The sequence below is a fragment of the Littorina saxatilis genome, unplaced genomic scaffold (assembly GCF_037325665.1).
Source record: "Littorina saxatilis isolate snail1 unplaced genomic scaffold, US_GU_Lsax_2.0 scaffold_979, whole genome shotgun sequence".
Lineage (NCBI taxonomy): Eukaryota > Metazoa > Mollusca > Gastropoda > Littorinimorpha > Littorinidae > Littorina > Littorina saxatilis.
This window is the reverse complement of record NW_027126230.1, coordinates 10,001-37,421: the sequence shown is the minus strand read 5'-3', so window position 1 is coordinate 37,421 and position 27,421 is coordinate 10,001. Positions and strand designations below refer to the sequence as shown.

The window sequence follows — 27,421 nt, the reverse complement described above, 5'->3', positions numbered from 1 at the left end:
CGTCCTTTTTCAGACCTTGTTTTCTAAGACTTTCTGTTCTTAACCTCTGTGAAATTACCCCAATTTAAGACTCCGTCCTTTTTCAGACCTTGTTTTCTAAGACTTTCTGTTCTTAACCTCTGTGAAATTACCCCATTTTAAGACTCCCTCCTTTGTAATAGACCCGATTTTCTAAGATTTTTGGAGGTCTTTAAAAGGGGGTTCCACTGTACGACAATTAAATCACCGAAACTGTGAAGGCGCAATGCGTTCAGCGGTTACTGAAATGTCTTGTGTGATGTGAGTGTGTGTGTACATCACTTGCCCCCTGTGAACATGAAGAACAGTTGATGGTTATGTATACGGCTTCAAATTTTGTTTTTATATTTTCAGCGTTTTTAACTTTTACTTTGTTTACTAATGTTTGCCCTAATCCTTCAAGCCATTGCCCCCTCCCCCCCCCCCCCCCCCCCCCCCCCCCCTCTAAAATGTCCAGTGTTTTTTTCCTCATTACCTGCTGATACGGATTCAAAAACCGCCTTTTACGGCATCTGAAAGGAATTACACCGCCTACACCGTTCAGCAAACAATAATTTCACTGTAAGACAATACAGGGGTACAAAACTGACTGGGGTTTTTTACACCCCCGGTATAGGGGTGTGTATAGGTTTCGGTCGATGTGTTTGTTTGTTTGTTTGTGTGTTTGTGTTCGCATATAGATCTCAAGAATGAACGGACCGATCGTCACCAAACTTGGTGAACAGGTTCTATACATTCCTGAGACGGTCCTTACAAAAATTGGGACCAGTCAAACACACGGTTAGGGAGTTATTGCTGGATTAAGATTCTACAAGGACTTATACAGAAACATATTCATGGTCAAAGGGAAATAACCTTCTCAGTTGGTGGCAGTGAGAATGGGTGCAGTGAGAATGGTTATTTCCCTTTGACCAACGGGGGTGTTTTTCCTACCTCGAAGGAATTTCTTGTTTTCTGTAGATTTTTGCGTGCAAACTGACCTTGCTTTTGCGAATTTTATTTTGGGGAGTGTCTGTGTTGGGTAAGTTCCACTGTACGGTAAAATCAATGTGTTTTCTGAAAATGGCAGGGAAATGAATGGCCTTTCCAGTCATAATATAACTGGTTTTACACTAAAGATCTGCACTTAAACGTATCGAGTAGTAGTAGTGTAGTAGGGGTTAGGGACTGGATTGGTATCCATAAGCCTCACGGCTTTTTTCGCGTCCCATCTCATTATCAAATTTGATTGCAGGTCAATCATATTAACTTGCTCAGAGTCGTATTATTTTACTCAATATCAATTATCGTACAAATAAAGTATAATCTGCCTATTTTTACATTTAGTCAAGTTTTGACTAAATGTTTTAACATAGAGGGGGGAATCGAGACGAGGGTCGTGGTGTGTGTGTGTGTGTGTGTGTGTGTGTATGTGTGTGTGTGTGTGTGTGTGTGTAGAGCGATTCAGAGTAAACTACTGGACCGATCTTTATGAAATTTTCCATGAGAGTTCCTGGGTATGATATCCCCAAACGTTTTTTTCATTTTTTCGATAAATGTCTTTGATGACGTCCTATTTGGCATTTTGTAAAAGTTGAGGCGGCACTGTCACACCCTCATTTTTCAATCAAATTGATCGAAATTTTGGCCAAGCAATCTTCGACGAAGGCCGGACTTTGGGATTGCATTTCAGCTTGGAGGTTTAAAAATTAATGGATGACTTTGGTCATTAAAAATCTGAAAATTGTAAAAGAAATATGTTTTTTATAAAACGATCCAAAATTACGTTTATCGTATTCTTCATCATTTTCTGATTCCAAAAACATATAAATATGTTATATTCGGATTAAAAACAAGCTCTGAAAATTAAAAATATAAAAATTATGATTAAAATTAAATTTCCGAAATCGATTTAAAAACAATTTCATCTTATTTCTTGTCCGTTCCTGATTCCAAAAACATATAGATATGATATGTTTGGATTAAAAACACATTCAGAGAGTTAAAAAGAATAGAGATATAGAAATGCGTGTTATTCTCCTCAGCGCAACCGCTACCGCGCTTTTCTGGATTGCCATTCCACTGCCTTTGCCACGAGCGGTGCCGACAGACGATGCTACGAGCTGTGTACGGTCTTGCGGAAAAAAATGCAATGCGTTCAGTTTCATTCTGTGAGTTCGACTGAGCTTGACTAAATGTTGTATTTTCGCCTTACGCGACTTGTTTTTTTTTTTATGACGGGTAATTGTGCGTGTGGTTTATTGTTTTCCTTGTCAATTAACCTCTTTCTTTGTATTTTTTTGGTATACATGTCAAATTTGCTTCACATTATAGTTATTTCTAATTCTATGGTTATATCGTGGAGGGGGGGGGGGGGGGGGGGGGTGTCACATGACACATCTCTTGACAGGAATCTATTTTAGCACGCCGTTTACCATTTGCCATTGACAAGCATGTCACGGCCATCAGGAACCAATGAGAAAAGTTGTTACATGATTCAGGAAGTTGGAGACTCCGCACGCAAACAACACACGAGGAAGCTAAATATCAGTCGGCATGTTCGGAAGGACCGCTAGGTCGAAGTGACAATTTTACCAAAATGACGTCCCTTAAACAGAAAATTGGAAGCCTTTTGACAGGTAAGTAATCTACAGATCAACTTTAAAAATACCTAAATTGCACTGTTGTGGTAAAATTTCAGGAGAATAATGTGTCGTCTGCAACTGTTCATTTTCAGCTGTGAGTGAGGCAGTGCGAAGTATCGGTTTACGGAATGCGGAAGCTTTGTACTCTTCAGCGGTCGATGTAAATAAGCGAAGGTAGATTCGAAGTAGTCTGGGGGATAAACCTTAATACTTTTACACAGGGCATCGATGAATAAATAACCACAGATCGTCAAAATTCAGATCGAGAGTTTCTCAGTACACTTGTGATGTCAGTTTCAGAGATTTGTCACTGTGAAGAGTGGAGGTATACACGCCCCTCGCGGCAATTACAGTGGAACCCCCCTTGAAGACTACCCTATTTATGACCTTCCCACTTCTTAAGATCCTGATTTTTCAGACTTAGTAATCTTGAACTTTAGCATGTTAAATTCATAGCTCATAATTCAGAGGCATTTAAGTCTCCAAATTTGTAGAACCTGCACTTGTCAGGGTTTAGCCTGGAAGAAAAGTCAATGGGACATTTGTCCCCCTCAACCAAATTCTGATGGGACATCACATAGTCGAAGGCAAAACGCACTAGCGGGCGGTCCGGAAATGCTTGTGTCGAAAGATGCAAAATAGTGCTATTTAGTGCCATAAAATTATGATGATATGAGAATTTGCCAGTGTATCCGGTTAGTGTGTGTGTGTGTGTGTTTGTCTGTGTTTTGATCGATATCGCTTCTGTTGACAGTTTCCACAGAGGTACTCGCGCAAGCACAGATAGTTCGCAGAATTGGTTGAATACTAATGAATTACATTTTAAAAAGCAAATCACATTGCATTTTACAAACTCGCAAGTTGCTCGGCTTGGCGCGCGTTTTTGCCTATAGCTCATTCCGAACATTGTACTCCCGTGAAAAGTGTGCATGGGGTGGCGCAGTGGTACGTAATCTCAGTGCGCCCTTTGACGCACTGAAGGGGTTTTCAATGGGACATTTTGAGATGTTATGCGCCAATGGCGCAAGGCGCACTAGTAAATGAAACCCTGACTTGTAATCATAACAATTTAGATCCCTTTGAAGTTACGGAAGGAACTCCGAATGCATTTTGTTTTCAAGGGTCAAAGAAGGAATTATCCGTATGTGCGGACAAGGGAGACAATTTAACTCTTTCGTGTAAATGATGTCCCATGGTTGACAACGTACGCCATTTTCGGTGCATTTTCGTCGATTGAACAACCAAATTAATTAATTGTGCTTAAGTTTGGAGCTCAATCCGTCAATTAATTTCACGACAAATGTTCTTTGGCTTGCTTACATGGACTTGTATCAAAAATAAGTAAAGAATGTCACTGGATTCTGAGCTATGAATTTAACACGCTAAAGTTCAAGATTACCTCAGACTTTCTGTTCTGAGTGTTCATTATTTTTGTAACATGTCTCCAGGCCTCCTTCAGACCTTTTAGTTCTAAAGACCGGATTTTCTCTGATTTCCTTTTGGTCTTCAAAAATGAAAAAAAAAGTGAGGGAGATAACATTGTACCAAGAGTAATAAGTGGTAGTTTACATAACGTTAGAGTGGGGTTTTAAAGCAACATAAAGGTAATAAGGGGAAAGGAGTGAAATGATAGTGTGTATGCATGCACTACAAAACCAGTTTGCCCACTGTTAATAACTGTATGCACTTGTCAGAGTAAGCTGTTGGCTGTGATACACCCCATGCGTAGCATATACCTGTCTTTGTGCAGCAAGTGAATGCCGCTTATTTAACCTTATTCAACTATCTGAATACATGCCTTGCTATAGTATAAGCGTTTTTTCAATCCCCTTAGGCATGAGATTTTTTTTCTCCTTTTCGCGGTAACCCGAGGTGGCCGGGCCATTTTCCAACTCACTGTCAACTAGAAAGAAAGAAAAAGAATGATACAATTTATAGGTCTATGATACATGTGACGGTGGAAACTGTTTTATACCAAGTGCATACCTCAGCGTGTTGGAAACCCTTTCCAATTTAAGGTATACATGTACTGAGTACTTGCAGGATCTATTCTATACACCCGGCCATAATTTAAGTTTTTGATGACCTTAATAATATACCTACCATTGTTTTATTATTTTTTTGTTGGGGAGAGGGGGGGGGGGGGGGAGCGTTGTACATTATTATAACCACAGCTTTTCTTGTTTTTGTTGTGTGGTTCTTATTACAGTGGAACCACCACTTTAAGACCCCCTCCATTTTAAGACCTTGTTTTTTCAGACTTTCTGTTCATAACCTCTGTAAATTTACCTCCATTTTAAAACCCTGCTTTTTCACACTGTTCATAACCTCTGTAAATTTACCTCCATTTTAAGACTCCCTCCTTTTTAAGACCTGATTTTCTCAGATTTCTGGAGGTCTTAAAAGGGGGGCTTCACTGTACCAGCGGGTGGGTGTGGTGTCGTCTGTTATCGTAACCACACCTTTTTGTGAGTTTTTTTGTTGGCCCTTATACAAAATTTATTTTTTCAGAGGTTGAAAAATTCCTTGTGGAGACCCTGAAGGGAGCGAAACTGAACAGCGGGGCTAAAGATGAGAAGGACCGCATTTTGGAGAAAGTTCGACAACTCTTGGAGGAGATTCCTGGGTCGTCCAGCAGCAACCTAGACAACAGCTATGCCAGTGGTGGAAGTCTTAAAGGTGGTCGTCTACATTTTGCCTTTTTTTCAATAATCTTATGGTTAGATTTCGCTAAAAAGTTATGTCAGATGATGAATGAACCATGGGGAAAAAAGTTATAGAAAAAAAAATATATGTAAAAAAAGATTTTATTTTTGGGTAGCGTGACTCACGCTTCCAATATTTTGTTTTCTGTTTGCTGAGAACATGTGCTTTGCCTAAAAATACTGACCAATCAAATTCATGTCACTATGCTTATAGCCACGCCCAAACAAGTGCAGCAACAGTTTGACACTGGAGCTGTCCACGCTTTTTTTTAAACGCACAAAATGCACGGGATTTGAGAGGAGTTTTGCGCTTGGCATTTTCCAAATAAGGATATCCTACTATGAGTACTACGCTGGAATACTACAATGAATTTTCAAACGGATACACTGGCTTTGTCTTTCCTGATCGAAAGGGGGTGTATTGTTGATAATTGTAGATAATAGACTCTGCATTGTAATGGTCAAATGGCGATTTCGGAATAAAAATGTAGACAAGGACCTTTAAAATATCTGGTGGTTAGTGAAAATAAAATTTCTCTTATTATACTTTTTATCTTGCAGTTCTAAATGGGATGATTGTGGTGGTATGATTTATACAGAGAGATATTGCCACAGCTATGCCAGTGGTGGAAGTCTTAAAATATCTGGTGGTTAGTGAAAATAAAATTTCTCTTATTATACTTTTTATCTTGCAGTTATGGATGATTGTGGTGGTATGATTTATACAGAGAGAGAGAGAATGTTTTTGTGCAGAGATGTTGTCAGGCACAGAGCTATAGAGGACAGAAAGTCGGTTCAACCTGGATTGAAAATACGTATCGGTCGAAATGTCTTGGCGATATTGAAAGTGTTTTGTTACTATGTTAGAAGACCTCCTACATGTCAAAATTATCAGATGGTCGTATAATTATAAAGGCCAAAAAACTCTGTACTCACGTGTTAACGAAGAATGTGGCAACGTTTCAACCCCAGGGGCATTCAAACAAACAAAGTAGAAAAAAGAAGACAGACAATAGAACAGGAAGAAGAAGTATACAGATGTATGTTTTTATGTATCACCCTCACGCTCAGTCACCATTGTTATTCTGCTATCAGATGGTCTACCGGTCAGGGGTCATTGCATTGATTGAGATCGACAGAGTTATAATGCATCAGTGACAGGAAGACCGAGGCCTGGGAATAATACTGTTTATGTGTGTGTGTTCTCATGCAAGTACATGTACATGCATGTTAGTTTGTATCCATATATATGTGTATCATGTATCATTGTGCATGCCTGTGTACATCGTGAATGCGTGCATGGTCATTGGTGTGTGCCTATATGTCACTGTTTGTGAATGGAATGTGAGAGGAGATAGAGAATTCCCATGAAAGCTTTTTAGAGCAAGGAGATAGAGATCTAAAATTCCCCTGAAAGCTCTTTAGACTTTGGTATATATTTATATCAGACAGTTCGTGTTTCAAAAGAGGAAGTTTGGCAGCATAGCAAAAACATAAAAATAAAACGAAAGAAAGAAGAAAACAACTTCCTGGTTCATTGGTACCTGTGATGAAGTAGTTACACCCTTGGAACCAGCTAGTAACCTTGCTGGTGACGGGTAGTGCCAGGTATATTTTGGTAAAGATAATCAACAAATGACAAGAGAGTTTGTCCATTCATGGGAGGTGCCTCACAGTACAGGTACCACTGTACTGATATTAGATGTATGTAGTTTACAGTGGTACCTGTAACAGGTATTCCAACGAAAGGCACCTCGATCTCCAATTAGAGGGCACCTTGCTATACCTCCTTGCCTAGTAATCAGTCAAGTACAGGTAACCACTGTACTGATAAGATGTGTGCAGAGTGTACAGTGGTACCTGTAACAGGTATTCCAATTAGAGGGCACCTTGCTATACATCCTTGCCTAGTAACCAGTCAAGTATTGTACCACATACTGTACTGATAAGATGTGTATAGAGTTTACAGTGGTACCTGTAAGTTATAACAGTCATTCCAAGGAGAGGACACCTCTCCCATTAGAGGGCACCTTGCTATATAACCTCCTTGCCTTGTAACCAGTAAAGTACAGGTAACCACTGTACTGATAAGATGTGTGTGGAGTGTACAGTGGTACCTGTATCAGGTATTCCAATTAGAGAGCACTTGCAATATCTCCTTGTCTAGTGATCATTAATGTACAGTGACCCCCCCCCCCCCCCCCCCCCCCCCCCCCCCTCACGCTTCCAATATTTTGTTTTCTGTTTGCTGAGAATTAACATGTGCTTTGCCTAAAAATACTGACCAATCAAATTCATGTCACTATGCTATATAGCCACGCCCAAACAAGTGCAGCACAACAGTTTGACACTGGAGCGCTGTCCACGCTTTTTTTTTTAAAGGCACGAAATGCATGGGATTTGAGAGGAGATTTGCGCTTGGCATTTTACAAATAAGGATATCCTACTATGAGTACTACGCTGGAATACTACAATGAATTTTGAAACGGCTACACTGGCTTCGTCTTTCCTGATCGAAAGGGGGTGTATTGTTGATAATTGTAGATAATAGACTCTGCATTTTAATGGTCAAATGGCGATTTCGGTATAAAAATGTAGACAAGGACCTTTAAAGGCTGACATTGTCCTATTTAATTACTTCCAGGGCTTTTCCCATCATTGCGGGGATGTATAAATTAAGCTTCCTGCAAAGTTTTAGCTTTGAAGTCCTTACCAATTACGAGAAATAATTAATTCTTTATTGTTATGTTCTCCAGGACAAATGGGCTATTTTTAGACCGTCAACACAGACAGTACAGCTTCGCCAATCCCCGCGTGAAGGAAATCGCTCACCTTCCACGTGCAAAACGTAGTGATATTGACACGCCAGATTAGCGCGGTAGCGTATTGTGCTAAGCAGGAAAGCGCGCTTTTCTGTATTCTTGTTAACTTCGCAATTTCCGGGAAACATCCACTTTCACTTTGAGACTGTTTTGTTTACATTCGACACTATCAAAACCACTTTGCAATACTGAAATAATTTTTTCTGTGTTCGAAAGCTACAGCTAATCGTTATTATATCCCCTTAGGTACAGTTTTATAACATTATTGGCACATGTAAACAATAGGAATTAATTAATGAACGCTACGAAAAGGGCAGCCTTTAAAAGGGGTGCACATTTACAGATGTGGTGAACAGAAACCCTGAACAAGTGAGACCCTAAAAGGAGGGAGTCTTAAAACAGGGGTTATCTTCTTCTTCTGCGTTTGTGGGGTGAAACTCCCACGTACACTCGTGTTTTTTGCACGAGTGGAATTTTACGTGTATGACAGTTTTTTACCACGCCATTTAGGCAGCCATACGCCGTTTTCGGAGGAAGCATGCTGGGTATTTTCGTGTTTCTATAACCCACCGAACTCTGACATGGATTACAGGATCTTTTTCGTGCGCACTTGGTCTTGTGCTTGCGTGTACACACGGGGATGTTCGGACACCGAGGAGAGTCTGCACACAAAGATGACTCTGAGAAATAAATCTCTCGCCGAACGTGGGGACGAACTCACGCTGACAGCGGCCAACTGGATACAAATCCAGCGCGCTACCGACTGAGCTACATCCCCGCCCAAACACGGGTTATTTAAAAGGAGGGTTCTAATGCATGTATGCGAAAGAGCTCTAAATTTGAATGAATTTTTTCATGGGTTTTTATAGTGTATAACTCATTGTAAGCACGCATTCTCAGATTTGTGTGTGTGTGATGTACTTGTTGATTGTGCTTAGTCATATTGCTATGTTAGTTTAGATCATATTTTTTGTTTTTGTTTGTTTTGTTTCTTGCATTTAAATTGTAAAGCGCGTGGAGCTGTTATCAGGATTTGCGCTATTGAAAAGTGATCTATCATGATGAGGATTAATATAATTATTATTATTGAATGATTTGACAGGCGGAGACAGCGGCAGTGCAAGTGGAAGTTTCGGCCCTTCAGCTGGTGGTGATGAAGAGGTGACGTACAGTGATGGTAAGGAAACGCATTTCATGTTCAACTGTTTTGATCGTCCATACACTGATGATAGTCATCTGCTTTAACTTCCAAACCCACCCTAAGGCACAAAAAAAAGAAGTTGGTTTAGGGTAGCGTGACATTAAACAACAATAGGGTCGGTAGGTAGGCTTTGACCTCATAATAATATGAAAACTGTCTCGTGTGATGTCGAGTTCAAAGGAGATTACTTCCCTTAGTCTCGGTATGGTTTGCAAAATGTGCCGAAAGTTTAGTTTTTTTTTTAGAAAAAGTTTAAGGGTCGGCGGAAAAAAATAGGGTCGGTCGGGTTACCCTAAACCAACATATTTTTTTTGTTGGCCTAACCACACCCTTGATTAAACCGGCACGGTTGGCCTATAGTGGTAAGGCGTCCGCCCCGTGATCGGGAGGTCGTGGGTTCGAACCCCGGCCGGGTCATACTTAAGACTTTAAAATTGGCAATCTAGTGGCTGCTCCGCCTGGCGTTTGGCATTATGGGGTTAGTGCTAGGACTGGTTGGTCCGGTGTCAGAATAATGTGACTGGGTGAGACATGAAGCCTGTGCTGCGACTTCTGTCTTGTGTGTGGCGCACGTTATATGTCAAAGCAGCACCGCCCTGATATGGACCTTCGTGGTCGGCTGGGCGTTAAGCAAACAAACAAACAAACCCCTTGATTAATTTAGTAATTTTCTACTTGGTTTATATAAATTGTGTGTGTACTCTAACTTAATCTGATCATGTTTATAAAAATAATGTATTGACTAAGCGGCATTCTTTTACATTTTAATCCTTAACTCACATTTTCTTTGTGTAGGAATCGTTTACTATGCAACATGTATTATTTTAACTCAGACCATAATTTCACCTTTGAGTTAGAATGATATATTCTTTTTCATTTATCTTTAACTCACATATTAATTGTGTAGGATTATTGGTAAATATGCAACATGAATTATTTTTAATCAGACTATTTTTACCCTAAGAGTTAGAATGATATTCTTTTCCATTTATCTTTCAATGATCTCTTTTTTTGTCAGAGTATATTCAACATGAATTTTCTTTTTCAACTAGACATAGCAAAGATTGCTGTCAGCGACTTGAAGAACAAACTGCAGTCAGGTCTACTGGACAAGAAGAAGAAATCACTGGCTAGTAAGGAATCATGTTCATCATTATGTTCATTATTTTAGTGTGTGTGTGTGTGTGGTGTGTGTCTGACAGTGTGTGTGTGTGTGTGTGTGTGTGTGTGTGTGTCTGACAGTGTGTGTGTGTGTGTGTGTGTGTGTGTGTGTGTGTGTGTGTGTGTGTGTGTGTGTTGCTATTGTACATCGCCGTGAGCTCTTAATGAGAAGGGGCGATTAATATTAAAGTGTTCATTATTAGTATTATTATTATCAATCACGTCCCAACCCACACATCCCACACATCCCCCATGTTCATGTATAACCAAAACAAATACATGTACTGAGCTTTATCTGGCCTTCTTCGCTAAAACTGATTGCTCACTGCATGCACCTCAAAGCAGCACAGTGAAATCTCTCTCTCCAGGCATGGTACTCTTCCGCCGATCGGCGGAAATCCGCCGAAAACGAAAATCCGAAAAAAAAAAAGAAAAAAAAAATTTTTAAATAAAAAAAATTAACAAAAAAAAATTAACAAAAAAATCTGCTGATTGACTTGAGATTATTATTTTTTCTTACTCAAGCCTTGTTATCTTTCACTTATATCCCTCTCAGCTTCAAGGAGAGGGCACTAAACACATTTGAATTAGTAAAAAGTCGTCAGCTTCAGGGGCGCTTCCCCTTGACCCCGCCAGGGGGCCTGAGCGGCCCCCTGGACCCCCGACTTTATTTCAGCTGAAACTGCCATTCCTTCAGTACCATGCCTGCTCTCAAGAGACCCCCCCTGGGAAAACAAGGTCTAAAACAGAGGGGGGAGAGGGGTCACTGTCTTAAAATGCAGGGTCTTTGAAGAGAGGATTTACTGTTTTTATACAAGATGTGCAAGATAGTACAAGCTGAAACACATCAGAGCATTTGTAAAAAACAGGGTGGGTGGGGGGGGGGGGGGGGTGGGGGTGGGTGTCTGTAAACAAAGGGTTTACTGTACAGTAAAACTCTATTTATCAGCCCCCAATTTAAGACCTCTGAGCATGATTTTTTTCTTCATTGCCTCTGTAAATTGACCCCCGATTTTAAGACTCCCTCCTTTTTAAGACCCGAATTTCTCAGATTTTTTAATTTGGGAGGTCTTAAAGAGGAGGGGTGGGGGGGGGGGGGAGGAGTTCCACTGTATTCATACAAGATGTGCTTGATTTCACAGCTTTAAAATCATGGGATCATCTGTACTGCGTCGTCAGCCACAACATCTTCTACATGTACAGGAAACAGAGCGACGTCAAGCAAAAGGAAGCATTCTGTCTCAGTGGTGAGATTCTGAACTGTTTGTTGTATCCCATAGTGACATTGCTATTTTTTACAGATTTTTTTCTTTTTGCCTTCTTTTCAAATATATGTGTGGGGTTAGGGGGAGAGAGAGAGAGAGACGGATAGAATGGACAGGTACACAAACAGAGCAAATGTGTATACGTTACTGATTAAGTATGTGTTGGAAGCACATGTTGCTATATGTTTCCAGTGTGATTAATGGACACACTCTTCCTGTATATGTGCTTACGTGCCTGTCTGGATTTCTTCGGGTGTTCTTAATTTGTATGATTTTATGTTTAGGGTTGTTGTCATATGTTGTTTGGTTGTTTTAAGAGCAGATGAACCACACTTTTTTTTATCCATTGTTTAATTGTATGGACAATAAATGATCTTATGTATTATGTCTCAGGTTATGAGTTCCACGAGGCCCCGGGTCTGGAGAAAGATGCCGGCAAGAAGGAGATGTGTTTTGAACTGACCAAGACCGGGGCCCCATCCTATCAGGTCAGTGTACTTGGTGCTATAGTCGAACCTGCCCTTGCGACCACCTCTTTAGAACCACCTCCTGTCCAAAACGTCCACCCCATATGTGACCCTCCACCACGAAATGATTCACATGTCACCTCGCGCGGTTCTGCGCTAGGCTTAATATAAGTCCGGGGAGTGTCTAGTAACAGTGTGAGGGTCACCTTAGTCACAGGCTTATAACTCTTTTCTAAAACGATTTTCACCACTGGATAGAGCATAAAAAACTTGTTAGGAAAATGTACAAATATGAAAATCATGCAAAGGTGACATGCGACTCATTCCAAGGTGGAAGGTCACATATGGGTTTTCTCTCTCTCAATAATTCACATTTCCATAATGGCTACCTGTCAAAAACGACCACCTCACAGGCTTTTTCAGTCGATAATTCACCTTTTCATAATGGCTACCTGTCCAAAACGACCACCCCACAGGCTTTTTCAGTCGATAATTCATCTTTTCATAACAACCTCCTGTCCAAAACGTCCACCCCAAATGGGTTTTTTTTCTCGATAATTCACCTTTCCATAATGGCTACCTGTCCAAAACGACCACCCCATATGGGTTTTCTCTCTCGATAATTCACCTTTTCATAACAACCTCCTGTCCAAAATGTCCACTCCAAATGGGTTTTCTTTCTCGATAATTCACCTTTCAATAATGGCTACCTGTCCAAAACGACCACCCCATATGGATTTTTCAGTCGATAATTCACCTTTTCATAACAACCTCCTGTCCAAAACGTCCACCCCAAATGTGACCCTCCACCACGAAATGAGTCGCATGTCACCTCACGCGGTTCTGCGCTAGGCATGATATAAGTCCGGGGAGTGTCTGGTAACAGTGTGACGGTCACCTTAGTCACAGGCTTATAACTCGACAAGTGTTCACTCTTTTCTAAAACGGTTTTCACCACTGGATAGAGAATAATAAACTCTTTAAGAAAATGTAAAAATATGAAAATCATGAAAAGGTGACATGCGACTCATTCCGTGGTGGAGGGTCACAAATGGGGTTTCTTTCTCGATAATTCACCTTTCCATAATGGCTACCTGTCCAAAACGACCACCCCACAGGCTTTTTCAGTCGATAATTCACCTTTTCATAACAACCTCCTGTCTAAAACGACCACCCCATAATTCACCTTTCCTTAATGACCACCTCAAAGGGTCTCTGATGGGTTTTCTCTCTCAATAATTTATCTTTCCTTAACGACCACCTCAAAGGGTCTCTGATGGGTTTTCTCTCTCGATAATTCATCTTTCCTTAACGAACACCTGAAAGGGTCTCTGATGGGTTTTCTCTTTCGATAATTCATCTTTCCTTAACGAACACCTGAAAGGGTCTCTGATGGGTTTTCTCTCGATAATTCATCTTTCCTTAACGACCACCTCAAAGGGTCTCTGATGGGTTTTCTCTCTCGATAATTCATCTTTCCTTAACGAACACCTCAAAGGGTCCCTGACTGGCTTTTTCTCTCTATAATTTACCTTTCCTTAACGAACACCTCAAAGGGTCTCTGACGGGCTTTTTCTCTCTATAATTCATCTTTTTATAATGACCACAGCTGTCTATACATTTTTTTTTGGTTAGTCGCTTGGATGGTCATTATACATAGGTTCCACTGTATGAAAGTAGATTAACCTGCCCTAGCGACCACCTCTTCAGAACGACCTCCTGTCCAAAACGACCACCCCAAAGGCTCCCTGGCGGACTTTTTCTCTCTATAATTGACCTTCTCCATGATGACCACCTGCCCAAAACAACCAACCAAAAGGGTCCCCAACGGGCTTTTTCTCTTTATAATTCATTTTTTCATAATGACCACCTATCTATACATTTGTTGGTTGGTCCCTTGGGTTGTCGTTATACACAGGTTCCACTGTATGAAAGTAGATTAACCTGCGCTAGCGACCACCTCTTGAGAATGACCACCTGTCCAAAACGACCATCCCATTAAAGGCTCCCCAACAGGCTTTTTCTCTGTATAATTCACCTTTCCATAGTCTATAAAGACAAGTCGTCTTTGGGTTGGTTTCTTGGGTGGTCGTTTTTTGACAGGTTTCATTGTATTAAAGATGAACCTTCCCCAGCGACCACCTCTTGAGAACGACAGGCACCTGTCCAAAACAACCACTCCTTAGGGTCCCCAACGGGCCTTTTCTCTCTATTAAATTGTGACCTGTTCCAAACGACCCCTTGTCTAGAAAGACCACTTAATTTCTGTTTGTTTGTTTGTTTGTTTGCTTGTTTGCTTAACGCCCAGCCGACCACGAAGGGCCATATCAGGGCGGTGCTGCTTTGACATATAACGTGCGCCACACACAAGACAGAAGTCGCAGCACAGGCTTCATGTCTCACCCAGTCACATTATTCTGACACCGGACCAACCAGTCCTAGCATTAACCCCATAATGCCAAACGCCAGGCGGAGCAGCCACTAGATTGCCAATTTTAAAGTCTTAAGTATGACCCGGCCGGGGTTCAAACCCACGGCCTCTCGATCACGGGGCGGACGCCTTACCACTAGACCAACCGTGCCGGTCATTTCTGTTGGTCCCTTGGGTGGTCGGTATAGACAGACTCCACTGTATTATAGTAGATTGACCTGCCATGGAAGATCACCCCATTTTACAGCCACAGAAACCGATGGTTATACGTTGGGTCGCATGCACATTTTTTTGCCGATAGTTCCAACATAGCACGGTGAAATCACAGTCTGCAAAAAAAACTGAAGCACAGCTATTAAAAATTTGAAATAACAGTTTACGATGAGTAGTGATTACAAACCCCAAAGTGAAATAAGAAGCAACATTCACAGACACGTCGTGATCCGTTATTTTGTGTTTTTGTTGTGTATCGTGTGCGTCCACTTTAAAGATGGGATAGGACAAATTTCTATTCTAATTATATGACATTGCATTCCAAAAATTAACGTACCTTTCTTGTTTTTGTTTTGTTTTGCTTCTTTTTTAATTTATTTCTACAACAAACTCTTTTGCTATTGGGGAGTTTGGAGACTAATTTTTGGATGCAAGTATCCCTTTGAATACATGAATGTTGCATTGAGTCACAAATGTGCGCATAATGATTGTTGTTGTTTTCGCACTTTAAGTTCCGAGCGAGCAGCAAAGAAGGACTTGCTCACTGGAGGGAGGCCATCATCAAGGGCATTCAGTTGGGGCCTGCAGATGAAGATGATGAAGCAGGAGGTACGTAGAAAGCGCATGCAGACAGACACACAAATGCACGCCCAATTGCACGCATACACACACACACACACACACCACACCACAAATTCGAGTTTATTTACTTTCAGGAAAAAGCTGCCCTTGGCCATTTAAGTCTTTTTTGCTTCTGCTAACTCCCATGCCGGACACACACACGCACACACACACACACTCACACACACATGCGCACGCGCACACACACATACACACCAGGCATGGGAATTGTCCGTCTAAAGGCAAATTTCCGCCAAAATGAAATTGCCTACCCTCCAAGAAAAAAAATCTGTTTGTCGAAAATGAAACTCGGGGTTGAGAAAAAAACACACCAGCACTGGTTATTTTGCTCGGACCTGCCAGCGTGCTAGTCGTTCAAGCCCGCTCCAGTTGAACGACGGTGTAATTTACAGTTGCTAAGCGGGCAGGGAAAACCTGAACACAAACAGTGGGTTGCACATGTGCAAGTCGATTTTTTTCTTTCGGTTTGTGTTTTCTTTCAAAATGGCGGTGTCTCTTGTACAGTGGAACCCCCCTTTTAAGACCTCTAAAAATCTGAGAAAGGCGTATCTTAAAAAAGATTTTTTCGGGTAGCACAGCAATGCGAAAAGAAATGTGTGTGTGTGTGGGGGGGGGAGGTGTAACCCGGCCACCTTTCTGCTCGCGCTCTGAGCATGTCTGCTGGACCATAGCACTGAGCGCGTGTACTTGCACAAGGCTGAGCGTCGCTTCACTCGGATTCCAGTTTCTGAAAAGTGCAGGGTATTTATTCTGTGCAGAAAAGCTTATCTTGAAAAGGAGGGAGTCTTAAAATGGGGGTTACATTTTGATTGAAGTTATGACGAGAAAGTCTGAAAAAACAATTAGGTCTTGAAGAGGAAGGAGTTTGGGGGTGGGGGGTGGGGGGGGGGGGGGGGGGGGTGGGTGGTTAAAAGGGGAGTTCCACTGTAGTGCAGAGCAGTTAAAAACGTGAGGACAGTGCGTGTGAAAATGTCTGGCGGTGGGATTATGGCTATATGGGGCACTGTGAGTCAAAAGCGTGTCAGAACCTGCATTCACAAGGTGACAATCCAAAAAGCAATGAACCCATATCAGTACCAGGAAGTATGTCTTGCTTTATTGTTGTATGAATAGGAATGTGTGTGTTTTATGTTCATGCATTCTTCCAAATTCAATAGCCTTCCATTTGAAAAACACGGCAGCCAACCATTAACGTAAATGTACCCCAACTAAAACATTTATTCCCGTATCGATTCAATCAAACAGAAACTTTCCATGCCATGAAAGCTAGGCTCTCGTAACTTGGCTGTCTGGCACTCTTTGGATCAAAGATTCTTTTTTTTTTAGAGAAAACTTGACCGCCTTCCAAATAAGGGTACAGTGAAACACCCCTTTTATGACCCCCCCCCTCCCCCTCACCCCAAATTTAAGACCTTGGCAAATACAAAAAAAAAAAAAAAAAAAAAAAAGAACTTCCCCCCTTTTGAGACCTTGCTATTTCAGATTGTCTGTTCATAACCTCTGTAAATGTACCTCCATTTTAAGGCTTCCTCCTTTATAAGACCTTCTTTTTTAAGATTTTTAGAGGTCTTAAAAGGGGGGGGGGGGGGAGGGTTCCACTGTACACCCAAAATCGACTTGACAGAAAATTAAGGTACCAACTAAAAAATCGACAAACATTCAAAATAAGCACAACTTGGCAACTTTGACATACCGATTTAATTTATCAAGAACAGGTTAATTGTTGTGTTTCAGCCAAATAGTTGCGTTTCGTGGCATGGAAAGTTAGCATGAATTGACACTGGAATGAATGTTTTAGTGGGGGTACAAAAATTAGATGGCCGCTGCAATAACATTTTATTCAAGTTTATTTACTTTCAGGAAAGAACTGCCCCTGGACCCTGGCCATTTTAGTCTTTCTTTGTTTCTGCTAACTCCTATGCCTGACACACACACACACATTCACACACACACACACACACACGCACGCACACACACACACATTCACACACACACAAACACATGCACGCACACACACACACACATTCACACACACACAAACACACGCACGCACACACACACACACACACACTCACACACACACATTCACACACACACACAAACGCACGCATGCACGCACGCACATATATGCACGTACACATACAAACACACACACACACACACACACAAACACACACACACACACACACTAACGCACACACACATTAGTCCGAAACTATGGTCAGACCTAGCGACCACGAGTGTATATATTGTAAGCAACACACTCTATAATCCTTGGAAGCTGTGAAAGCTCATGTCTGCAATTTGATTGTAGCTTGTTCCACCATGTACCAGGGAGTTGAGTTCCTGTTCCTTGGTGCGACGTGTAGTGGAAATCATAGAAAAATCACTTAGTCTGACAAGGGCTTGCGCAAGGTACCTTGGAGGCTTGTGCAATCGTTTGCTGGCTGTACAAGGTGCGCTCAGTTTGCTTTGAAGTCCTTGAGCGCAAAGCACCATGAAGATTTGATTGTTTATGATAGGCATCAAAGTATTTAGTGTCATTCCAAGGCTTGTGTGATGTTTGGCTGGCTGAACAAGGAAGCGCACTTTAAAATCCTTGAGTACAGAGCACCACAAAGATTTGATTGTTTATCATTGTGTCAAAGATGTTGACAGCTTTGTGCATATATACGGCGCAGAAAAGGTGGAAGGGTTTTGCGAAGGAGCGCTTCTGCTTCTTATTGCAATAGGGTGAAGTGTTTTGTTAGAGAGTGCAGGCGATAGGAGAGTCACAGGCAAGGTGCTGTAGCGTGCTTGTGCAGGACAGGACACAACTACAGTGGTACCCCTCTTTTATGACCTGAACAAATCTGAAAAATCAGGTCTTAAAAGTGAGAAAGTCTTAAATTAGGGGGTCTTAATAGGGGGGTTCCACTGTACAATATGCCTGTGGCTGTTATCACTGATAACACCTTGCAGAATGAGCTAAGGGTCAAACTCCAGCAGAAGCACTTGTTGGTTGTCTTTTTTTGACACAGAAATTGTGATTTAACACACTGAGCCTTATAATTCCTGTGTAAACTATCCAGCTCAGCATCTCATACCTGTCCAAGCTCAGACACGGGATAAGACCATCCCTCCACTTGGTCACATACCAAAAATGAACAGTCTGGGCGCTCTCTGTGAATGTACAGTGGGCATTTTTTTTAATAGAATATATTTTGTAAGAGCAAATGGTGTTTAATTTATTTTTAACGAACAGCTCACCACAGTAAGCAAGCAAGGTGTTGATGTTTAGTATGTGTCTAAGGGGAAGGTTGGTCTTATCCCCTGGAAATGCATGGCAGTGAGTTATGAGATGGTGAGCCAACATTCTTTCACAAGAAGGATTATGCCTTCAAGAAATTAAATTTAGGAATACAAAATGGCACAAAGATTGTGCTCAAACAGTACAAGTACAGAGGCTAGTGTAAAGTGCACAAACACTTCACAGCAAAAGTGGAAAGGCTTGTGAATGGTTCGACGTCTTTTGAAGTTGATGTTTTCAGGATCTTTTGAGGGCGACATGCGTCCTCAGCCGAGAGCTAGGATGCAAGGAGGGGAGAGAGGGGTTGATTGGGGAGGGAAAGGGGGGGAAGGGTACAGTGGTACCTGTGATGAAAGGACACCCTTGGGACCTTTGAAGGGTGTCCCTACTTACAGGGTACCTGTCATGACAGGTATGTGTAGAACAAGATAACAATATAAAATGTACTCAACAGAAAACAGCAACAAGAATACTTAAACAAGAACTATTTTTGACTTTTTGTCTTCGTCGGTACAAGTTACAAAAACAATAAGCTAAAGAGAAGAGTTGACAGAAAAAGACAATGAAGAGAATGAGCACAGAAGAATACAAACAAGAGTGTAACGTGCCCTAACCTAAAAAAAAAAGAAAGAAAAAAGTACTCGAGAAGGTGTCCTTTCTTTGGACCGGCACGGTTGGCCTAGTGGTAAGGCGTCCGCCCCGTGATCGGGAGGTCGTGGGTTCGAACCCCGGCCGGGTCATACCTAAGACTTTAAAATTGGCAATCTAGTGGCTGCTCCGCCTGGCGTCTGGCATTATGGGGTTTAAGTGCTAGGACTGGTTGGTCCGGTGTCAGAATAATGTGACTTACAAACAAAGTCCTTTCTTTGGAGGTGTCCTTTCTTTGGAGGTGTTCTCTCATCAGTGGGGCCTTACATCGCAGGTACCACTGTATGTCGCAGTCAGTTCATGGTCATATATAATTTATGTCCATGTCACATTATACCTTTTTGTCATTCCAGAGAATATGTTTTAACACTGTTTAACATTCCTTGTCAAATTGAATGGAAGAAGACGTACCAGGCGTGTAACTGGATGTGCAGTTTTTTTGCAGAGGGGGCAGCCTTCTCCAAGTTTGTCTCTGTGAAGAATTGTTACACATTCAACTCAACTTTCGCTGTATTTGTGTGTTTAGTCAATACCCAGCTTGGTGGTATTTTGTCAGTTCCACAAAAGAAAAGATAGAAAGTCCGTTTTCTCATCTATTTTCATCTGAATATGTTTTGCAGAATAACATTTCAGTGAACACATCCATTTGTCACTGTCTCATAACCATGCAGGACGAGACATGGACCAGGAAGAAGTTTAAAAGAAAACATTTGTGTTAAGGCAAAACAAAAAAAAGTCTGTTTAAGGTAACATAGGTAAAAAAAAATAGGGTCGGTAGGTCGGGATATTTTTAATTAATTTTTTAAATTTTTTTCTCCAAAAAACCATATTTTTAAGTTATTTTGCCAAAAAACAAAGACTTTTTTTTTTTTCCCCAAATGCCAAAAAAAAGTCTAGGGTCGCGCAAAAAATAGGGTCGGTCGGGATACCGTAAACAGACTATTTTTGTGTGTGTGCCTAATCTCATGTTGTTGACACATCCATTTTAAATATTTCTTGACTAATCAAATTTATTTAATTAACACTTAAAGTTTTTTCACTGACTTTTAAAACCAGGAAGGCGAAATAAACCAGAGAGAAGTCGATTTAAAGGAAACATTAGTTTGTTTGTTTTGTTTTTTGTTCGTTGTAGGTGTAGTGTCCCATGTTGCCGACTCTATTCATTCCCAATTGAAGACCCCCATAGATTGTTGTTGTTGTTATCGTTGTTGTTGTCTCATGTTGCTGTGTGATGCATTGTTACAGAAATGAACGACTATTCACCCCCCATTGTCATTGTGGACCCCCACAGATCATGTATCATTACCTTGTTGTTGTCAAGTTGTTGTTGTCTTATGTTGCTGAGTGATGCACTGTTACAGAAATGAATGACTATTCATCCCCCATTGAAGACCCCCCCCCCCCCCCCTCAAAGATCGTTCATCAACCGTCTTGTTGTTGCTGCTGTTGTTGTTGTCTTATGTTGCTGAGTGATGCACTGTTACAGAAATGTACGACTATTTATGCCCCCCCATTGACGACCCTCACTCCTACATCAACTTGGCCAAAGAAGAAGAATACGATAACCCCAACTTGCCCACAACCATGGCATCACCGATACCCTCCAACCCTCCCCCGGGCGCCAAATCCACAGCCACGGACGCCGCAAACTACCAGAACTTGCCCCAAGCTAACGCTGATGCCAGAAAGAAGACGCCTCCGTCGGGTTCGAAGCCTCTGGGAGCTCGGCCTCCTATGATCGACATCAAGAAGGGTCTCAAACCTGACGAGGCACCTTTGATCACAGGGTCTATCCAAGACCGGCTGAAGCAGCTGAACCCGAACGCAGAAATGGCTAGAAAAACGAGCGCTGACACGACTGCCGTGAAGAAAGAAAGTGGAACGACTGCCAGCACTAGGAGAGGGTCGCTTCCAGCTAACATTCACCAGATCAGTAGCCCGCAGTTTGCGGTCGAAATTTACGATGATTTGGAGGAGCTCCCTGCCAGCAAGACAACCCCGGGGAAAACCGGAACTTTGCCGCCGCCCAGCGCAAACAGAGGTCGTGGCCTCCCTCCCCCGCCCACTTCCGGGGCTGAGAACTCGCGACCGAAAGGGCTCGAAAGGAGTAAATCGGCGGCAGCTAAGCCAACGCAGGAATCTGAGCAGTTACCTCCCCCTGACAGCGTGAAAAACCTCAAGAAACTCTTCCAGTAACTCAGCTGTGAAGGAGTCTGGTTGGACAAATATGGAATATTAAATGAGAAGAAAGGGAAGAAGAGATCAAGAAACATTTTGAATAATTCATCGTGAGGATGTTCTGTGAGAGAAGTTTGCTAATTTAAATTATAGAGGGAAAAAAAGAAAAACAAATCCAGGAAACATTTCCAGTAAGTCTGTTTCAATTAAAGAAATCTGGGAGAAAACGCTGCAATAGAAAAATCTCCTGAGAGCAGCAACTGCGTTAAATGGTTTGTGAGTATAAACACCGGATTATGTTCTTCCTAAGGAACTCAGCATGACAATCTGGACAAACAAATTGGATGGAAGAAAAGCAACTGAAGTTTTGTTCATTCCTTTGAATGGGATATGATGGGTAGGGTTGGACAATGCTAGGAGGAATCCGGCCACTTCTGGTAAAAGCGTTCAGTGACTTTTCTCAGGACTTTGACTTTGCAGGCCTTTTTACCCACAAGAACAAGATTTTCTTCTCAGTTCCTCCTGAACATTTGTAAGCCGCAGGAACAATATATATACGTCAATGTCTCATGAAGCTGGATTGGTTTTAGTCACGAGAACAAGTTTTTCAGGTTCAATTCTCGTAAAGCCTGATCTGGATCAGCAACAAGAGCAATATTTTCACCTGCTTGCTTCATGAAAGAGAATTTGTCTATAGCCGAAAGAACAAGATTTTCACCTGCTTGCTTCATGAAGAAGGATTTGTCTATTAAGCCACAAGAACCAGATTTTCAGCTCATTACTTATGAAGCTTGACACGTTTTTTAGCCACAAGAACAAGATTTTCACCTGGATGCTTTAATTATTAAGTTGGATTTGTCTATAACCGCAAGAACAATATTTTCACCTGTATGAAGCAGGATGTCTATAGCCACAAGAGCAAGGTTTTTGAACTCGATCAGTACCAATGAAGCTGGACACTTTTTATAGCCACAAGAACAAAGATTTTCACCTGCAGGCGTAAATGTGAAGCACCTGGATTTGTATATTACCACAAGAACCAGATTTTCAGCTCATTACTTATGAAGCTCACTGTACATTTTTCATAGCCACAAGAACAAGATTTTCGCCTGCATGCTTTATGCAGCCGGATGTGTCTATTATAAGCCACAGGAACAAGATTTTCACCTGCGTGCAGCCAAATTTGTCTGTAACCGTAAGAACAATATTTTCACTTGCATGCTTTGTGAAGCCGGAGTTGTCTATATGGCCACAAGAACAAGATTTTCAGCTTAGTACCTTATGAAGCTGGACACTTTTCATACCCACAAAGACTAGATTCTCCTCACCAGTGTCTCAAAAGCTTGATCCTTTCAGAAGTGAGGTAGAGATTGTTCCAGCTGATCAGTGTTTTAGCTGGATCCTTTATAGCTGAGAGACGAAAGATGCCCAGCTTAATTCTTGCCATCACTATTGTGTGTTCCTTTCCCTTGCTAGCACTAATTACCATGGGCCAAATTGCTTGGAAGCAACACACACATGACGTTTTTGCCGACCGATACGATGTGCTAATCGAAGCTGATTTTCTTCTTCAGTATATGACAGTAACATTTCTTGAAGCTGAACAGGTACCCCAGGCATATTCAAGCACTTCTAAAAAGAAAAGATATTTGTGGACTTGGTTTTTTTTGTGGGTATGCATGCGCATCAAACATCGTTTGTCTTGCAAGACTACGCTTTTCCAGTGGTTTCTTTTGGAATGAATTATGTTAATTGATTGTTTTTGTTTATGTTGATTCTATGCTATTCCAGTGGTTTCTTTTGGAAGGAATTATGTTTATTGATTGATTTTTGGTTGTGTTTGTTTGAATTTTGGTATATGTTGATTGTTTTTCTGTATACAGTATTTAATGAAGAACCGGTGATGGATACACTTGTTGTTTTTGACTATTGCTGCAGGATTGACATTTTTGTTCTTTTGATCAATCTTAAATACTTACTCTTAAAATAAGGTGCTCCAAAAGGTGTGTTACAGTTAATAATGAGTTATGCTGCAGATCGATATTCCAATTGCAACCACATGTCCTGCCAAATTATCAGCAGTTGCGTTGACTCTATTTATAATGTACTTATGTTTGATGCAAAACAAGACCTATTTTGCGTCAGTGTTACAATAAGATAAAATAAAAAAAAGGAACAAAAAATATTTAAGCACCCATGACATGCAATATTTACTGGCGGTTTTGTTATGAGAGCGACCCATGTGATTGTATATTACTAGAGAATTTGTTGTTTTTATGTTCGGGAGTTGGATTCTGTTGTTTGATCATATAAGATCCCGATGTGAATTCATTCATCCAGGAAGAGAAATCACAGAACATTTTTGTGAAAGTAGATTTTATAAATCTTGTAGAAGTGAGGCAGCTAGAGCACTAATTAAATCTTAGAAATGTCTTGCTTTGTTTGCGGTGTGTATATAGCTGCACTATTTACTCATGGTTGCTGAAATTCAGTGAACATTATTAACTATAGTTATACTATAACTCTTTGCTTCAGCAAGTAACAATCATTTTCTTTTTTGAAGTTGCAGCTTTGCTTTTTTCTGCCTTTTTGTGAATGATATCGTGGTTCCAGGGGGCTTCTATAATATATGTCGGCCCTTGGTGGGTGGAGATTCAGTTATGTCTTGGCATTTCTGAATTTCTGCGAGTACCCACGATGGAACCCCCTATCCCAGTTTAAGACCCCCCTCCCCAGTTTAAGACCCCCCTCCCCAGTTTAAGACCCCCCTCCCCAGTTTAAGACCCCCTCCCCAGTTTAAGACCCCCCCTAGTTTAAGACCCCCTCCCCAGTTTAAGACCCCCCTCCCCAGTTTAAGACCCCCCTCCCCAGTTTAAGATCCCCCCTCCCCAGTTTAAGATCCCCCCTCCCCAGTTTAAGACCCCCCCTCCCCAGTTTAGACCCCCCTAGTTTAAGACCCCCTCCCTCCCCAGTTTAAGACCCCCCCCCCTTTTAAAGACATTGCTTTTCAGATGTTCTGTTGATATACTTTATTTGTACATTAATCTCCATTTTAAGACTAGCTCCCGCCTTTGAGGACTTAATTTTCTCAGATTTGTAGAGGTCTTAAAAGAGTTTGGGTGCCACTGTACTCGCTTTGGGATTTGTTCAAGCTACTTGTGTCGCAATCAAGAGCTTAATTGGTCTCAGTAGATCAACAGCGTGTTTGCCTTAGAGTCTTAGATTTCTTCTTCTTCTTCTTCTTCTTCTTTCATGGGCTCAAACTCACACGTTTGTACATGTATGACCGCTTTTACCCCGCCATTCCGGCAGCCATACGCCGCATTCGGGGGAGTATTGTAGATGTGTGCCCTGATAGCATGCTAACGTTAAATTAACGTTAAATTAACGTTAGCGGTAAACGTTAATTTAACGTTTACCGCTAACGTTAATTTAACGTTAATTTGCTCATGTGATAAAACGTTAAATTAACGTTAACATTTAACGTTAATCTAACGTTAATTTAACGTTAATCTAACCATAATATAACGTTAAAATTAACGTTAATTTAACGTTTTTTGCAAACATAAAAATAACCAAAATAAAACCAAAATAAAACCATAATATAACGGTTAGATTAACGTTATTTTAACGTTTTTTTAACGTTTTTTGCTAACATAAAAATAACCAAAATAAAACGTTTTATTAACGTTTATTTAACGTTATTTTAACGTTTTTTTAACGTTTTTTTAACGTTTTTTGCTAACATAAAAATAACCAAAATAAAACGTTTTATTAACGTTTATTTAACGTTTTTTTAACGTTAGCATGCAAACATAAAATTAACCAAAACAAAACCATAATCAAACGTTTTCATGCAAACGTTAAATTAACGTTCACATGCAAACGTTAAATTAACGTTCACATGCAAACGTAAAATCTACGTTCTCCTGAAAACATTAAAATAACATTTGCAAATACAAATTTGAATTAATGCACAGAAAATTCAAGATCACAAATTTTATTTAAAATTTAAATTGTTGGGGTCTTTAACAATTCAATATGTGAATACTAATTTGATAACAGTAACACTTTTAAAATGTTAAACAATGCAAACTTAATTCCTTCAATTGCTAAAACGTGAAAATGTGAACTTAAAAAATATTACAACACATTTTTCAGTCTCAGTAAAATACCACAGCATAGTATTATCAATCGGGCAGGCAAAAATTATGTGTGGACCTAATCTCATTGAAGCAATGCTACATTGACTAATAATAGTCTGAACTTGATAAAAAAAAATCATCAGAAGGTGATAACAGGATCAGCAATTAAGAATTTCAATCACAATGCTGGTATGGGTTCATCAAGGTAAATACCATAGGGCTGTGCAAACTCATTATCGACAGCGATCATTGTTAATGACAAAATCAGAGATGAAAACAATACAAATTATTTGCACAATCACTAGGGACATCCAGATTCAACCTTCGTCAGACGAACATTCGTCGGTGGTGGGAATTTCCTCTCTATTTTTAACTTTGTGCCTCAATGCGCATGCGCTCGGGTTTTCGCGCCCACCACTGCTTGCCGAAGATCTGCGTGGTGAAAAAGGCGTGTTTGACGAACCTTAATCAGCAATCTTTGAGAGTACTTTTAGTCCTTTTCATTATGTTAAAAATATGTTTTATGTGCGCAGTGTTAAAGTTTGATATCTTTACGACGCTTCTGTGGACTGTGCATCTGTAAACTGTTCATTTTGGAGGCCTAGTGCATGAACACGGATACCCACACAAAACTCAGAACTTGAGTCAACGGGCGACATATCCTGCCAATTATCTCCCTTGATCTCTCTTGCACAAGACACTTGTTTCCACTAGGCCTATTTTGTTTTAGAGTTGGGAGATTTTACAGGAATGAATCTAAAAATCGAAAAAAATTGTCAGTGTTGCGTGTGTACCCAGCATATTCAGATGTCTGGAATATTCCGATAAAAAAGACTCGTCATATATAACACTACTCGTCACGTCATCACCGTTTCGAAAAACAGACAACGCGCACGAAGAACTTCACGTAGATCTGGACCGAAATTGGAAAGTGGTGACCGTGACGGGATGTGACGTCATCACTTCAACAAACTCGCTAAGATCGGAACTCACAAACTTTTGACGAAGGCAAACCTGGATGTCTCTAGTAATACAAGCAAGTCAGTAGCACAAAATATGAGAAACAAAGGGATGTAAGCGCTATTAATGCATACAGTGCGACATGCATGTAAAGTCTTTTGTTCATTCAAAAGCGTGTTATTCTCATAGGTGCCAAGAAAATTGCTTCCACATAATCTCACTTACTCTTGTTGCACATGTCATATAGCAGAGCAATTACGTCCCTTTGTTTCTCAGATCTTAAAATTAAAAATAGCGCTCTGCTTCATTTCATTAAGATTCTTGCTATCACAAAAGATATTAACATATTTTGTGGAGTAGCTAGATGAAAAACAATCATCGATGAATAAAAATTAACAAGCAGCAAGACTGCAAGTTTTCTGCTCCACTTTGCCAAACGTGTGTGCACAGTGAATATTTGTTTATGAACTGTTGGTGTTAGTCCTGAATGATGGCACTACATTGGGTGTGCACGTTAAAGATCCCACGATTGACAAAAGGGTCTTTCCTTGATTGATTGATTGATTGATGCCGGGCTGCTTTGCAAACACAGCATTCAGAAGCTGTGGGTCAGCAAAGGTGTTGAATCTTGTTAGTGAGATGGCGCGCAATG

At 40.9% G+C, this 27,421-nt stretch overlaps 1 protein-coding gene and 1 long non-coding RNA gene across 3 annotated transcripts in view; one reads left to right on the top strand and one right to left on the bottom strand.

The window, feature by feature from the left end:
- Nucleotides 1-2,478: 2,478 nt before the first annotated feature.
- On the top strand, nucleotides 2,479-24,453 carry LOC138954687 (src kinase-associated phosphoprotein 2-A-like). Of its 2 annotated transcripts, XM_070326468.1 has the most exons (8): nucleotides 2,479-2,636; nucleotides 5,154-5,321; nucleotides 9,272-9,346; nucleotides 10,423-10,503; nucleotides 11,674-11,778; nucleotides 12,190-12,284; nucleotides 15,420-15,516; nucleotides 20,973-24,450. In XM_070326468.1, exons 1-8 carry the CDS (start codon nucleotides 2,597-2,599, stop codon nucleotides 21,680-21,682), a joined length of 1,371 nt encoding a protein of 456 aa, XP_070182569.1. In that variant the 5' UTR covers nucleotides 2,479-2,596; the 3' UTR covers nucleotides 21,683-24,450. The 2 variants fall into 2 exon arrangements, with proteins under 2 accessions (XP_070182569.1, XP_070182571.1); XM_070326470.1 differs by lacking the exons at nucleotides 2,479-2,636; nucleotides 5,154-5,321 and adding an exon at nucleotides 5,338-5,987 and having other exon boundaries at nucleotides 9,271-9,346; nucleotides 20,973-24,453.
- A 1,195-nt stretch (nucleotides 24,454-25,648) lies between these two features.
- Nucleotides 25,649-27,421, bottom strand: part of LOC138954686 (uncharacterized) — a 6,857-nt gene continuing 5,084 nt past the window's right edge. The window contains exon 5 of the long non-coding RNA XR_011451936.1: nucleotides 25,649-27,421. This exon is cut by the window's right edge and continues 192 nt beyond it. This is a non-coding gene — a long non-coding RNA (uncharacterized lncRNA).